At 31.3% G+C, this 16802-nt stretch overlaps 2 protein-coding genes across 8 annotated transcripts in view; one reads left to right on the forward strand and one right to left on the reverse strand.

The window, feature by feature from the left end:
• LOC129798842 (cystinosin homolog) overlaps positions 1 to 5711 on the reverse strand; it is a 43053-nt gene extending 37342 nt beyond the window's left edge. For 2 of the 7 annotated variants that reach the window (XM_055842243.1, XM_055842241.1), the window contains exons 1-2: positions 5538 to 5711; positions 250 to 323 (exon numbers count right to left, since the gene is read on the reverse strand). The gene's annotated coding sequence lies outside the window, so the exon portion shown is untranslated. The remainder of the gene's footprint in view (positions 1 to 249; positions 324 to 5537) is intronic. The other 5 variants (XM_055842238.1, XM_055842235.1, XM_055842242.1 and 2 more) reach the window with 3 other exon arrangements.
• A 6177-nt stretch (positions 5712 to 11888) lies between these two features.
• On the forward strand, positions 11889 to 12719 carry LOC129798848 (heat shock protein 27-like). Its single transcript, XM_055842256.1, has one exon. The coding sequence runs from the start codon at positions 11987 to 11989 to the stop codon at positions 12566 to 12568; it is 582 nt and encodes a 193-aa protein (XP_055698231.1). The 5' UTR covers positions 11889 to 11986; the 3' UTR covers positions 12569 to 12719.
• The last annotated feature ends 4083 nt before the right edge of the window (positions 12720 to 16802 follow it).

Below are 16802 nucleotides of genomic sequence, written 5' to 3' on the forward strand. Positions count from 1 at the left end.
TCACTGATAAGGCTTCAAGTGTTAAGTTCGAGCGGGAAACTCCGCTGTTCATACATTAACACTATTTATTACACGTTTTCACTTTTGCAGTGAATCACAAAGAATTTTTGCAAGACTTTTTTTTTACTATTGACACATCTTCAGAGACGAACACACAATTGATCATTTTATCGATTTTACTCATTATATCACCTCAAAAAAAAATTGATAATAGATAGTAGAAGCAGCACTAAAGTTTGTTGCACTTACCTTGACTGACTGACTGATCTTTCCGAGTGTTTGCAGGTGAATTTCAAGATTTTCCGTGGTGCTCAGTGTGAGCACTGATTTAGCAATAAAACCAGAAGATATTTTTTTTTGATACGCGTCTTTGACTGTTGATTTTTTTTCAATATATACAAAAACTTAACCCACAAAACGAAAAGTTGTCGACCTTATCGAGACTTTCTTCTTTTTACAGACTTTACAAAACTTTTTGTCCGTTTGGACTTCTTCTTTTTTTTTTAACCAAAAGGCTTCACGATATAAATAGTCACTAATATTGTAAGAAATCAAGATCAATTCTTTGCTGATATTTTTTGGTCAATTGAAAGCAATCTTTTTAAATCACTCTTGTATATCAAAGAAGAAAAAATGCAACAATTTGTATCACTAAAATTTTTCTTTTGTAGAAAAAATCCCCTTAATAAGTCACACCGTTTGTCCCAGATCAAATTTCTCTCTTTTTAAAAACTTCAGAAAAGTATTCCTTGTAAGCCTCTTGAAGTCCAAGGAATGGAATTTTTAAGTGGGAGAGAGATTGCTGTTAACTGGATGGAGGTTAGCAAACGACTGGCATTCGATGAGCCGGTCTCGGTTAATATTCTAGTCGTGGACTCTTGGCAAGAGTGAGCGCGACTCGCGGAACACTGATAAAGAAGCGCCAACAAGAAGTTCACATAAATGGACAATTACGAGGGCGCGAAGGAGTGAGGAAGCTTTTGAGAGTGAGATGGACAGAAACTCTCCATGTGATATTCGATACATTGACACAAATTTTAATTCATTTTTCCTCACACATTCAGAGTTGAGTTGCATTTGTCATAGATAAGATGATAGCATCACAAGATTAACAATGATGATGCATTTTTTTCTTCACCAGGAGATGACTCAAATCTTCACACTTTTATCGCTCTAATTAGAGTGCAATTTGGCACATGCATCTAAAGTTATTTCATCTTTTTATGCAACTAATCTTCATATTTATTTAATTTTATTTATTAAATCATAAAAGTCAGGTTTTTTCGAATAGTTCAACATATTTCTTTTTTCAGTTGTCATAGTAATAATACCCAAATAACAAAATGTGTTGTGATTTTATTCATAAGTGCTTTCATAAATCGTATCTTAATGAAATTCATTTTTATTGACACATCATTATTAAGAGATCTGATAAATAAGAACAAATGGGCACACACTTTACTCTGAGGAAATAGGTTCAAATTAGGTAAAGTTGTTAAAAACTTCACCTTTTAATGTCTTCCAAAAATTTCGTATATCTTACCATTATTGGGCTCTAAATTTGCCAGTCTTTCTTTTAACTCTCTAATTATCAAAATAAGCGTAGTATCAAAATAACATTCGCAACTGGATTTGTGAGCTGAATTAAACTAAAAACTGTGCGATGTGCGATATCTCCAAAATCGATAGTAATCGGCTAAGAGTGAAATGAATGATATTTAATAAATTAATTTAACACTAACCCTACCAATACGGTCAAATCGACCGGTTTAAAAACTTTTTAAAATTAATACATATTTAAATAGTACAATATCACTATCAAACTTTATGAATTTCTTAATATATGCATGTAAAGGGTGTCCCAGAAATCACGCAAGGTTTAAATTGAGCGGCATGTCTGAAATAAGAGTTCTCAACGAATAATAAAAATACGTGACAGTTTATAGTTTAGGATTATTAAAAATCCATCACTAAATGAAAGACCAACGCCTTTTGTTCTTAAAAAAAATATTTAAGAAATAATTAAATAATTTGGTTCGAGAATTGGTCAGAAAATTGACTTAAGTTCGTCGACTATGAAGAGTCTAATTCAAATATTCATAGAACTGAATTAATTTTGGGGGCTAAATACACTTGCCATCCAAGAACAAGCCCTTAAAATGATTAATAATATCGTATCAGTATATTATCCGAAAATAAAGCTGATCAAGTATTACTGTTACTGACGCTCGATATCGCGACATGATAACCGAGTTTATAAAGCCTAAATCGAAGGATTTGTTCATTAATAATTAATTAATTATGAATTCATTAATACTGAGGACTTGTGGATTTAGCAGGATAGTGTGACATGTCATATAGCCCAAGAAATAATGCAATTCCTGCATAAGACATTTCATGATTGTGATTTTCTCTAATGGTGATCCGAATTGGTCCATTAGATCATGTAATTTTAGACCATTACATTTTTTTATTCGGTTATTCGAAGTCAAAAGCCTAAGTTAACAGACCTACATCCACCTGTGTGCATTAAGTAGGTTTAGTGTTAATAATATTATTCATTTAATTTAAAAATATATAATTTCTTTATAGTATAGATTTTATAAGTAATGCATAATGAGTTTTATTCTATAGAAATGGTAAAAATACTTTAGAAATAACATATCTGGATAAATTATGATGACTAATAAATGTTAGAAAACGATTAGAATTGTGTTTCAATAAAAATATTGAATTAAAATAAAGAATTTTAGAAAAGAATGTGATATAAGTAGGAAATTTCAAAATTGTTTATCTTTTCAAAAATAAAAGAGATATCGTACTCTCAAATTTTTACCGTTGGACTTCATCCAACGCTTTTTATCAAGGAGTTTCAGTAAAGAATATGAAAAATAAGATTTTTTTGAAAATTTGTTTATTAGTGTGTGTTTCCAGAGCTATTTAAATCCACTGAACATGAATTCCATGTTCAAACAAAATATTAAACTGATTTTGTATGACGTAGTGAAATTTTCTATCCGTTGTTTCACACAAGGTGGCCGAAAGTTCATTCAAAGTGGCCAGAATACTATACTAAAAACAATGTCTATATTTTTTTTTATTAATTTTTCAATATTTTTTTCATTTGATTTATAGAAAACAAAGATGATAGTTTACTTTTTAAGATTCCAAAAAACACTCCTGAGAAAAAGTAACAAAAAATTTCAATATAAATATTACATGTTATACTTAGGAATATAGTGCTTTATTTGCAAGTAGAGTAACGGCGTTATCAAACTTGCACATTAAAATTTTAATGTGATTCATGTTAACTGTCGCTTGTGAGCGTCCGAATATGTTATTTGTGTCTTTGAGTCACTTAATATTTGGGGTTTTTCTATTTATTGATAAAGAAGTGGACTTGGCCTGCAAAAATAAGTTTAAATTTACCTAAAGCATAAATATATTTCACATTAAAAAAATAAAGAGAAAATCGCATTAATTTTTCGCATTAATGCTATAAATCAATTTATATCAAATTTTGCGGGCCAAGTCTACCTTTTTATCAACAAATAGATCAAATTTTGAATATAAAATGATTCAAACACACAAATTACACATTTGGACTCTCACCAGCAACAATTAATGTGAATCATATTAAAATTTTAATATGCAAGTGTGATAACAAAATAAGTGTACCAAGTTTCGGCATAGTTGCATGCATGCGCCAAAGTCTCAATTTTAAAATGTAATTTTTTTTAATACAAATTGATTTTTTGTCACTTTATTTTAAGGAATGTCGGTTGGAACCTTGGAAATAGTTTTTCATCTTTGTTTTCTCTCAAACCAATTTTAATACCTTTTAAAATGAATAAAAATATTGACATAGACTTGAGTAATATTTCGGTCACTTTGATACCCATAATTCCTTTCCCTTCGGGAATTATTCCAAAGTTTTTTTTTCACATCATCTCATTCGCCGAAAGGACAATATTTGTTTTTTTGCATTGTATAAACTCTGGAATATGCAAAAACTAAAAATTCATGGAAATTTGAGACACAAAAGAAATGGCCGAAATTGCAAGCTGGTCGAAATTTGATATAGTTACCCTGCCTTCAAAATTTTTGAAAATCCACAAAATGAACTTTTAGAGAGTGCTTCGAGAATTACATTTCCATTCAAAAAAGGGCACTGGTAGAGCACTCGTTCTATGATGCAAGTGTCCCGGGTTCGAATCCCCTTTAGGTACTCTAGGAATTTTTCTGGCGTTAAAGGTGTTCGAATTGCATCCAGTGAGCTTCACTGAACTTGATTTAAGGTTGCATGGGACTGATAATCTCATCCCGTATAAGAAAAATAAATAATAATGGATTTTCCAAACTTTCCTCGCGGGAAGGCCTAGGTTCCTCTATGGAACGTTATGCCACCATTATTTTTTTATTTTTTTGTTATTTAAAATAAAAGATAATGCTCTTCGACAAAGTTTCAGAACGGTAAAGTTCCTACAAGAATATGTTGATAAGAATACTTTGATTTCTGAGTTTCTTTTAGTATGTCATTAAAAGTTACAAAGTATCTCTTATTTATTTTACTTAGATTAATTGTGAAGTAGCCTACGTCTACAAGCTACATTCTCTTTATATCATAAACAGTGAAAGACGTAATGAATATCAATTGAATTTTTCTAGAATTATTCTTATCTTGAAAAAATTGTCCAAGGTGTAATCAACTCTGATAGCGAACATGAGCATTGCATCGATTTCTTTGCACACCACACAGTCAATGAGATTAGATATTGCTCTTTTTTTCTCTCGGCAATTGAGGAAAATTGCGGGAAAAGAAAATCCGGTCAGTGGCTTCACTTTGTGACAAATTGAGTGCAAGAAAATTCAAATGAGCTTATTCGTCATCGAGAGGAAAAAAGAGTCGATTTTTCTAACGTTGTGAAACACGTCGATGACGCAGCTAAATTTATCTCAGCACTTTTCTTCTCAATCTTTTTATACAACCTCGTAAATAAGACTCAGTAAATAACAGAGAAATGAGATAAGATGAGAATCGTGCAAGTCACGAGATGTTCTCGCATTTTCCTTGCCGAATTCTGGCATCACAATTACTCCGACGATTTTGGGCGGAAGTGGCACAATTTTTTTTTCATCAAGATATTTATAAAAATAAGTGACAATTATGAGGGAAATTAAGGTGAATTGTTGCATCATTTCATTCTTTCTGCTTTCAAGAGTCATTTTTTGTTGATTAATTAGATTTTATGTTGATAAATTGGCAACCAATGTCAAGAGTTTTTCAATACATAACGCCCAGTTTGTGTGCGTTTATTAACATGGGAAAAATGATTAATTCAGCAAAATATTGATCTACAATTATAAATGGATTGACATTGGGGCAGGGCATTTCTGCACCATCATTCCATTCCGATCAATTATTTTTGAGGGTAATAAAAACACGAATAGAATCAATCTACACAGCAACAGAAAGATAAACATTCTAACCTCAAAATAATATAGGAGGGGTACGTGTGCAAATTTTCTCTACTTACAGCCTCTCCTAGTTCAGCATCATCACATTTTCACAAGACACAACACGTGGATGCACTTGGATAATTTTCACTTAATTTCATTGCGTAATTAAATGGAATTTTCTTTAAAGTAAACACAGGATTTTCTCACTCAAAAATCAAAACAAAGCATGACAAGTGAACAAAAAGCGCGAACAGCGCCTTCTGGCGTTGATTCAAATTAGAACTCCCGCCAAATCGCGCCAAAACTTATTAGATATGATATGTACTAAAGATACTAAAAAACCATTCAACTTTCATTTAAAATTGCGATCACAAAGTTAAAAAGAAAATTAATTTATATACATTATATGAGACTTATTTTTGTTAATTATAAAATTAATGAAAATTCCCTGTTTACTTCAACGAAATTAACCGAGCCGTCGGGGTAGCAAGTCGTTTCTTTCGTTTGGAGTCACTTCAACGTTTGACTTGTTAGACTTGTTATTTAAAAAAACAAATAGGAACGTAATTGTTAGATTATTTTGTTAATAAAGTAAAAAAAAAATTGAAAACTATCTAATAAAAAAGTGAATAAGAAACAGGTCAGTTAAAAATTCGGAATGGTCAGTAAGGTCAGTAAAATTAAGATTTCGGAGAATAAATATCAGAATGTGATGATTAAAAAAATATTTAATTAGAATTGAGAATAAATCAAATTTAATTAGTAAAAATTAGTAGGGTAGGATTAGTAAAATTTTTAGTAAAATCAGTAGGGGACACACTGGGGCAAAAAGTCACAAATTGAAAATTTTAAAATTTAATATCTTCCAAGATTACAGTAGAACCCCGCTACAGGCCATCGACCGTTGATTTCAAAACACTGATTTTAAGTTAGGTTATATTTTTTAGTACGCGATATGCAGTGTTGTCATAATTATTTTAATATTTTTGGCAAACTTTATTGAGTAGTTCTGATAATTGTGATCCATAAATGAAGAGAGCGAGGACAAGTACCACAATCGCAAAGAAAGTGGAAGTTGTCAAGCAATTTCAATACTAAAAGTCGTTGATAATTTTAAAAAATGACATGGAGTGCGACCCAAGTGTCAAATCTGGAACCAAATATGGCCTATAGCGGGGCTCTACTGTAAAAAGATAACAGCTTAAAATTTTTTCCATAGAGAACCTCCATAGGCCTTCTTGAATGTCGTATGTTTCTTAGAATTCGAACAAGGAATTTAGAAAATAAATAATATTGGAATCTTTAGTTTGTTTTTGACATATTTTCTTTACAGCAGATACCAATTTTTACCCATTAATTTTCCAAAATTGATGCACTAGTGAATATTTCCTAAATGATTTGGATTTTTTGAATACGAAATCACTATCCGTTTCAGCATTTTCTAAAGATTCTTTTCTCCAGAAATTCTTTTATTAAAAATGACCACTTGAGGTAAAAAGTAACGAAAGGTTTGGGGCAAAAAGTAACAAAAACCGAAGCAATTTCTAATTTCTCACGGCGAAAAGGAATGTCATTGGCATGTGTCGCCGCTTGTAGTTGCAGGCAGTGATGGCGATAAAGATTCGAAAAAAATAAATAATACGCACAGCTCAATGTATACTCTGGAGAATAAAAATTCTGTCGACTTTACTAAAACGAAAATATTTAATTTAAAAAAAAACACAAAACACTTGGTTCCATTATTTTTTTGTTTTGTTTTTTTTTTCTAAACTTAATGATCACAAAATTATCTCTTAGAAAACGGCTCGATAAATATATTTCCTTCCAAAATAGAGGAAAATGACTTTCACAAAGTTGTGGAGTGGTAAATTTCCCATAAATAAATAAATAATCCCATAAATGTTTGTAAAAATACAACAAATGCTCGTCATATGATCATGTTATGAACAAAGGGATCAATGTTTATGTGAAAAAAGTATAGGGGAAGTGCTTATAATTTTGGACAGTCTGCATATAAGCATCGATATCCTAAGTTTGAAGTGCCATATTTTCAATACTAATTGACTTTTCTTGTTACTCTCTTTTCAGAAGGATTGTTTAGAAACTTGGCAAGCTATTTATCATCTCATTTTTACTAAAAATTAATTTTAATACGTTTAAAAATGAATTGATATGTAGAGGTGAATTTGACTCTTATTTTGGACAACTTGGTTATTAATTTTTACAACTTGTCTGTAAATTTGGACAGATAATCCGCCTCAACAGGATGCCCATTGTTCTTCATTTTATGAACCAATCTTACCAAGTCCTCTTCCTGTTCATGTAAGGGAAACGTAGAATGTCACAAGAAGCCCGGAAACTTTCCATATCATTCATTAAAGTGAGTTGACTTCGGTACTCCAAGTACGTGCGGATTCGCTCATTCCCTGCCCTTTCCGGGAGCCTTTCAAGGCATTTCTCACTGCATCTCTTTCGTAGAGATGATGCTCCTTCATTTCTCCAGGCATTTGTCCAACCTAGTCATCACAAAAGCTAAAACTTCACGAAATTTCGTGAGAAAAACACCTGTCCAAAATAAGAATCATCACCTCACTGGTGAATGTCTTAAAAAATTTCCCATTTTTCATACGAAAAATATAATTCATAAGGCAAATCTCACTTCAGGTCAAATGTACAAATCATCAGTAACGTGAATCAACACAATATTCAATGAATATTCAATAATATCACTCAAAAACAGCGAACAAACTTTGTTAGTACTTCACCAAAACTAAATAAGACTGAAGTAAGCCACGAAGTTCTGTCATATTTCTCGTAAGCAATTGCTCACACTGAATTTTCAACAAAGCAATTTCAACTCAAATCATATTCAAATTTTAACGTATTTAGTGTTAAAATATTCCAAAAAGAACAAATATTTAGATAGAATTCATTATTCATCAAATATTGGAATAAAAATCCATCATTTTAATCAATTTATTTTTAGTGTCCAATGTTATCCTCAAAGTGTCCAAAATAAGAAACTGGACAAAATTAGAAGCATTTCCCCTAAACTTTTACGAATTTGTTTGTAGGTTATAGGGGAAGTGCTCATAATTTTGGACAGTCTGCTTATAAGCATCGAAGTTCCAAGTTTGAAGTGCGATATTTTCTATACTAATTGACATTTCTTGTTACTCTCTTTTCAGAAGGGTTGTTTAGAAACTTAGCAAGCTATTTATCGTCTTATTTTTATTAAAATTAGTTTTAATACGTTTAAAAATGAATTGATATGTAGAGGTGAATTTGACTCTTATTTTGGACAACTTGGTTATTAATTTTTACAACTTGTCTGTAAATTTGGACAGCTAATCCGCCTCAATAGGATGCCCATTGTTCTTCATTTCATGAACCAATCTTACCAAGTCCTCTTCTTGTTCATGTAAGGGAAACGTAGAATGTCACAGAAGCCCGGAAACTTTCCATATCATTCATTAAAGTGAGTTGACTTCGGTACTCCAAGTACGTGCGGATTCGCTCATTCCCTGACCTTTCCGGGAGCCTTTCAAGGCATTTCTCGCTACATCTCTTTCGTAGAGATGATGCTCCTTTGTTTCTCCAGGCATTTGTCCAACCTAGTCATCACAAAAGCAAAAACTTCACGAAATTTCGTGAGAAAGACACCTGTCCAAAATAAGAATCATCACCTCACTGGTGAATGTCTTAAAAAATTTCCCATTTTTCACACGAAAAATCTAATTCACAAGCCAAATCTCACTTCAGGTCAAATGTACAAATCATCAGTAACGTGAATCAACACAATATTCAATGAATATTCAATAATATCACTCAAAAACAGCGAACAAGCTTTGTTAGTACTTCACCAAAACTAAATAAGACTGAAGTAAGCCACGAAGTTCTGTCATATTTCTCGTAAGCAATTGCTCACACTGAATTTTCAACAAAGCAATTTCAACTCAAATCATATTCAAATTTTAACGTATTTAGTGTTAAAATCTTCCAAAAAGAACAAATAATTTAGATAGAATTCATTGTTCATCAAATATTGGAATAAAAATCCATCATTTTAATCAATTTATTTTTAGTGTCCAATTTTATCCTCAAAGTGTCCAAAATAAGAAACTGGACAAAATTATGAGCATTTCCCCTATAGGAATTCACAAACATTTACGAAGAATTTTACAAAATATTTTCCTCTGTGCATATTTATGTTTAACTTACTAAAATGAAGTCTTTTACTTACCAAAATTGAATTTTTTGCTTACCCAATTTGCTAATTTACTATAAATTTGAATTTTTACTTACCAAAATTATTAATAAACTTACCAAAAATGTTTCACCCTTTATTATCATGTAGATGAGCACTTTTTGACCATCACTTTATTAAACTTTTAAGATAAGATATTCTCAAAAAATTGTTTTATCTCTAATTAAATAAATATTAAATATTCAAAAATTTCAAGACCTTTTCAAAAAAATCAAACTTTAAGCAAATAGATTGAAAAACAAAGTGGTTGAACTTTGATATCTAGAAATTCAAAGTGACAAATTTTCCGGTCGTAGGTATGCATGGACCTCCTAAATATAGGATTATTACACATTATTCGAACGTTCATGCCTTCGAATTATGTGAATCTTCATTTATTTTTTCTAAGAAACTTACAAATTTTTATTAAATATTAGTTAGCTTATTATCAATTATTGATAATTATGTGATAGTCTTTGCCCTACCTACCACCAAAATATGTTTTAAAATTATTAAAAGGCATGGATCAATTTTGAGAAAAACCAAAAGCATTGTTTTTGGACAGCGTGACTTAAATTAATTCATAAATAGAATTTACTTTGCTATCTAGGTATTACTTTGGGCATCTATGGCATATTTCGGACAGATTGCATATAAACACCAATATTATTACAATATTCTTAGCAAGAAGCATTACGTTTTTAGTACAAATTAATTATTTTGGCACTTTATTTTTAGGTGTTTGATAGAAACTTTGTGAAGTAGTTTATTTTGTAAAACAAATAAAAATATTGAGGTTGGTTTATCTGCAATATCGAACATAAAAAGTTTCTCGAAATTTATTGTCGTTTCGTTACCATTCCAAGGATCTTTCTACAGTTTTTCGTACATTGGGGCTATGCTTTTATATTTCTTTGACATTGTGCAAGATCTAGAAAACGAAAAGTTAACTAAAATTTTACAGGATTCCAAAAAGCATAATAAGTAGTGTCCGATATAGCAAACATAATTTCTCTAGTGAACCATTGCCAAGCCTATTTATTTTGCACGAAAACGGTAATCCATCTGGGAAACTTCAGCGTAATTCAAAGAACTAATCACTTAATAATAAAAGTTAAGATTTCTCCTCAGTTTTTTCTTCATTTTTTTGTGAAATGCTTTTCATAATGAATTTTTAATAAAACGATTTTTGTCTTTTGTGTTTAAACTATTAGAAGCAATAAATATTAAACCCTTATTCATTAAATATTCTAAGTATTCATTAACGCTAAACCTACCAAAACTAGTCAAATTGACCGATTTATAAACTTTTTAAAATTAACACATATTTAAACGGTACAATGTCGCTGTTAAACTTTAGGAATTCCTTAAAATATGCATGTAATATATTTTTTAGTGTTTGAATTTTAATTTATTTTTCTTTTCAAAGAAAAAAAAATATTGAGTATCCTACCTACCGTGGCGTGGTCTGTCATTTGACCAAGCGTACTAAGGGAAAACCACCAAAACGGTCGGTAGGTTTAGTGTTAAAATCTTATTTACAGTGTCCGATGTTTCACGTCAAATGTCCGATATTGAAAGCAATTCGTTCAAACATTGCCACATTCCCATAAATTTAAATTATTGTTTGCATTTATGAATGATTAAATTAAACTGTCTACTTATTCTACAAGATTAATTAGGAAAAAACTATTGCAATGATAAAACCTAAATTTTCTCAATTGGAGCTTGTTAAATAGATCCTTAATTTTTCATGATGAGGTCGTTAATAATAATATATTAATATTTATAATTACAATATTAATCATTATATCAAATTTAGATTATTTTTCTTCAATATTATTCAACACGTGTGACAAAAAACAATGATTTCCTGACGCTAAAATAAAAAGTCTTATGAATGGGTCAAATTTAGCTTTTTAAATTTGGCGTCTTCTACAAATGGACTAAAACACCATTCGGATGTCCTCTCAGTTTGAGGTGTGTGAGTGTTTTTTTTTAGATAATTTTGGCATGAATGCACAGATAAAATGGTCTTTTTCATTTAGATGAGTGGTGAAAATTATGAAAATGCGTGAATCACACATTCCTAAATATAGAAAATTTCTCAAAGATTTGACTCTTCGAGAATTGTCGAGATTTTTCGATCAGGGAAAATTACAAGCACGTATAAATGTTGCCACAAGTCTTGAGAATCAGTCAGTGTTTCGAACGAAAGAGATCAGTGAAGAGTCTTAGGTGTGACTTTGTGAAGAGTTAATAGAAAAAAGTGCTAAAAAAATGTCTCGATTCTCACCGTGGTTCTATGATTTTGACGATTTCTACGACAACTGGTCATCTAGGTGGTCTGATCCCAATTTTGGAATTAGTTTCCATCCCAGGGAATTGAGGTCAGCCAGAACACTGCCCCGGCTTTTGAGGACTCCTTCTGGATATACACGCAATTGGTCTCTGTCCACGACCAGTGACCGCAAGGATGAAGCTGCCAAGCAGCCTGTCCTGAATGAGAAGGATGGATTCCAGGTTTGCCTGGATGTGCAGCACTTCAGCCCCAATGAGATCACCGTGAAGACCGTTGATAACTACATTGTGGTGGAGGGAAAGCATGAGGAGCGTGAAGATGATCATGGACTCGTGTCCAGGCAATTTGTCCGGCGCTATGCTCTTCCCAAGGGCTTCAACATGAACGATGTGGTGTCCACTCTCTCCTCAGACGGTGTTCTCACCATCAAGGCGCCTCCAGTGAACAAATCCGTGGAGAACAAGGAGAAAGTCATCCAGATCCAAATCACAGGTCCTGCCCATCTAACAGTGAAGGATGAGACCAAGACAGAGGATAAGCCCGAGAAGGCTGAATGCTAAATCTCACACCAAGAACTCCCACTATTTTTGTACAATTTCAACTATTTTCATACATCTCATGTTAATTAAAAAAAAAGTAAAAGGAATCTTCACAACTTTTTGTACTAATTCATGGAGAGAAGAATATAAAGATAAATTTTTCCACTTTTCACATCCCGACTTTCAGTCTCTCATTCAAATTTTCTCACCATCGAAATTGTGATGTTTATTCTTCGGAAAATTCAAAAATAGACACTTTCACAGCATTTTCTTGGCTTGACGCTGAAAAAAAATAGCAACATGATGGGAAATTCTGCGTGGGTTTTGTTAGGTGAAAATTCTTCCAGAACAATTTCACTAATATTTCAGCAAGGCAATAAAGTACAACTGTCGGAGAAATTATATAAGATCTCTTAAGAACACGACACAAATATTTTATTTTTGGGATCCCGAGTTTTTGGGGAAATTCTTGTCCAATTTATCAATTTCAACGTGATTGGATGAGAAACACAAGAAGAATATGCAGTTTGTTAATCTGATGATTCATTCTCTTGGATTTTTTTGTAAATTTACTACAGACTCTTTGAACTAGGAAGACTATGAGCACTCTGGCCAATATTTCTTAGTCATTGTTAATGGCTATAACTGGTTTCGTAAATAAAGTACAAATAATTTTTTTTATCTCTGTATTTATTATTCAAAATAAAAAAAATTTCACAATTCTTTTCTTTAAATTCATGATTTGTCGTAGCTCATGAAGACCATATTGGAGAACGATAATTCAGAATACTTTTAAAAATTACCTTGAAAAATATGCAATCTTAATCCTTTTTCAAAATTTCAAAGAATAGTCTACATATTTTGACGCAAATAAAGAGCTAGAAAATTCTAATGAAATAATTAGTTTTTGAATAAGAGATTCACAATGATATAATTATTTAATATGTTTTTAATGCCAAAATTTGTCATTTGGGTAGGGGGAACTGGGGCAGTAGTAAACAGGGGTAGTTGTAAACACTGTGATTTTTTCATTAATTTTAAGACTCCAGAGGATAAAACCCATAAGCATTCACAGATACCATGGGGATATATGTCCACAGATAAATTGGTCAGTAAAATCCTAATACTTTAAAAATAAAAATCATTTTTCCCGAAAATGTTGATATTTCGATTATTTTGGTCATTTGGATTTCCACCTGGAAATTAAAAACTGTGTAAAATAATCGAAATGTAGCAATACCAGTTCTTTCCTACATCTTTTAGGATTATATTTATGCATTTACTAGAGAAATTGAGATTCTCATTATTTCAAAAGAATTAATAATTGGTCAGAAAACAGCATTTGGGGTAGATGTAAACAGCCAATTTCAATTTCACAAAATGAGTAGGTAATAGAGCGGGAAATTGACCTTCATGCGAAATATCTATAATTCATAGATTAAGAAAAAAAATGGTGGTGCTGTGTTCAATAAAAAGTCACATGATGTCAAAATATGGGGAAAATCCATTGAAAAATGTCTTCGATATGCATGCTTTTAGTTTTTTTCTATTTTAATTATTCTTTGTAAAAAGTATCGTGATTTTTTGAAAAATATGCAGTCTTTATATATCTCTTAAGTAATTAAAATAATCGTGAGTGGTGCAAAGTTAATTTCAAGGGTGGCAAAAAGGATGTTTACATCCTCCCCAGAAATTGTTTACATCTACCCCAGGTATTTTGTGAAAAGAGAAAAATGCACGGTGACACAAATTTTATTTTTATGGAAAACTCAATTTTTTTCCAGCATCCGCATTACCTTCGATGTATTGCCTATACCCAAGGGTAAAACACTAGCTAAGAAAGATTTCCCAAAAAATTACGGTGTCCTTGGAAAATCACCTCAAATTCGCATCTATCGAAAATGGTTACATATGTAACGGTATTAGCTCTATTTTAAAAATTCTTTTTTCGCGTTTTTTTCCTGTTTTGCACTGACCCTCCTACAATGGGATCGAGCCTAGTCTCTTTATTATCCCCCACCATGCCCTTCGTTCGTAAGCTAACCCGCTGAAATCCGTCAAAAATGAAGTTTTTTAATTCTACTCAAATTTGCACAATTTTTTCCAAAATTTTCGGTTAGGGGAGACCGGGGAAATTTAGACACATTTTTATGTTTTGACTTTGGGACAGTATTCCAAGAAACCACGATACTGTATTACAATTTTATCCGGTCTATAGGATACTTATAAGAGAAGATACCGTATAAGAAAAATAATAATGCATGTCTAGAAATCCCCTTATGGGAAGGCCTAGTTCCTTCATGGAATGTTGTGCCGGCATTATTATTATTATTATACGATACTTATGGGTATTGACATTATAAAAAATACTAGATGGAATTTGGAAAACAACTAAATTTTCTTGGGGAAGATAAAACATTTAACTTGACGTTTTGTCCCAACCTTGCCGATATGGGGCAGTATGGGACGCATTTTTTTCTTGCATAGTTTGCATTATTGGAGCATGGTAATTTATTTGAAATACTGGATTTAAACTATTTCTATCAGAAAATGAAAAAAAAATTAAAATGTTTAATCTTTTATTTCATACTTAGAAATCAATATTAATCCTATTTGCATAGTAGTCTTTTTTGTCAATCAGTTATTTAATGTGTTTTCTTCTTACTTGTTGTGCTAGCTTTCTTTCGTTTTTTAATCTAAATATTGAAACCATGGTCATTAAATTTCTGAAGCGAGTGCATTCTCTTGACACTTTTGAACTCATTTGCGGATTCCTATTTGATTTTGTGACAACTGCATCGTACCTGTTTTTTCTTATTTATCTGGATGAGCTCTCGTCTTGTCTTTTCTGGGGAACTTTTGAGAATTGTAGAGGATACTACTGGAGAAATTTTTAAGAAAATAGTTTTTAACGAGATTAGGCAAGGGTCGAATATCTTTAGGAGAAGAAATTATTGGTTCCCAGGATATTGATGATTTAATTGTCTCTGTAGTTGGAGATAATTGCTCAACTGGCAAAGTTTGCACAGAAGAGAGATTTCCAGTAGAAATTGGGAATATTACTCTCAATGCGAGTTACCACATTGATTTTGACAGTACTAATACTTGCGTGCTACTTATTGTACAATGTTGCTAAAAATCAACGTCCCATTCATCCACTTTCAGGTGTCCCAAACATCCCTATATGTAGTTTTAGTAGTTAAAATTTTTAAGTAAAAACAGCAGTGTATACAATCTTTGAAACTTTTATAAAAATATGTTCCCATATCACACTTGCTAGTTAATGAAATAGAAAAGTTTTGATAATATATATCTGATATAAAATACAAAGAGGAAAACTGAGACATCAAAAATATATTGGATGATTGTAAATCGCTATCTTGAATTATTTAAGAGCAAAAGGGCCCAATTTTCACTTGATTTAGCTATATAAGGTAAAGTGCCCTCAAATCGACCGGTTCCTCAATTTGACCGGTAGAATTAATTATTCAATTTATTTATATTTTCACTAATATTTGGCGTATGATCTAACTGTGTTATCACACTTGCACATTAAAATTTTAATATGATTCACATTAATTGTCGCTGGTGAGAGTCCAAATGTGTAATTTGTGTGTTTGAATCATTTTATATTCAAAATTTGATCTATTTGTTGATAAAAAGGTAGACTTGGCCCGCAAAATTTGATATAAATTGATTTATAGCATTAATGCGAAAAATTAATGCGATTTTCTCTTTATTTTTTTAATGTGAAATATATTTATGCTTTTGGTAAATTTAAACTTATTTTTGCAGGCCAAGTCCACTTCTTTATCAATAAATAGAAAAACCCCAAATATTAAGTGACTCAAAGACACAAATAACATATTTGGACGCTCACAAGCGACAATTAATGTGAATCACATTAAAATTTTAATGTGCAAGTGTGATAACGCCGTAACATTAATAGGTCAATTATTCCATAAATAAATACGAATCAGTAACAATTTTATAGAAATTCACCATTAAAACATTTAAACATTGACCACCGGTCGAATGGAGGAACCGGTCGACTCGAGGGTACTTTACCTTAATTAATTAAAATATTTATGATTATAACTGCTCTAACTCCACGAGAGAGGAGTTTAAATAATCTTTAAATTACAATCTTTTTAAAGTATTTTCTCCATGAACAATTTTTAATTTTGAAATGATATTTTAATGATTTATAGATAGATTTAAATCGACGTTAATCTTATATTCATCCAAAAACCTT

Source organism: Phlebotomus papatasi, chromosome 1 (genome assembly GCF_024763615.1).
Source record: "Phlebotomus papatasi isolate M1 chromosome 1, Ppap_2.1, whole genome shotgun sequence".
Taxonomy (NCBI): domain Eukaryota; kingdom Metazoa; phylum Arthropoda; class Insecta; order Diptera; family Psychodidae; genus Phlebotomus; species Phlebotomus papatasi.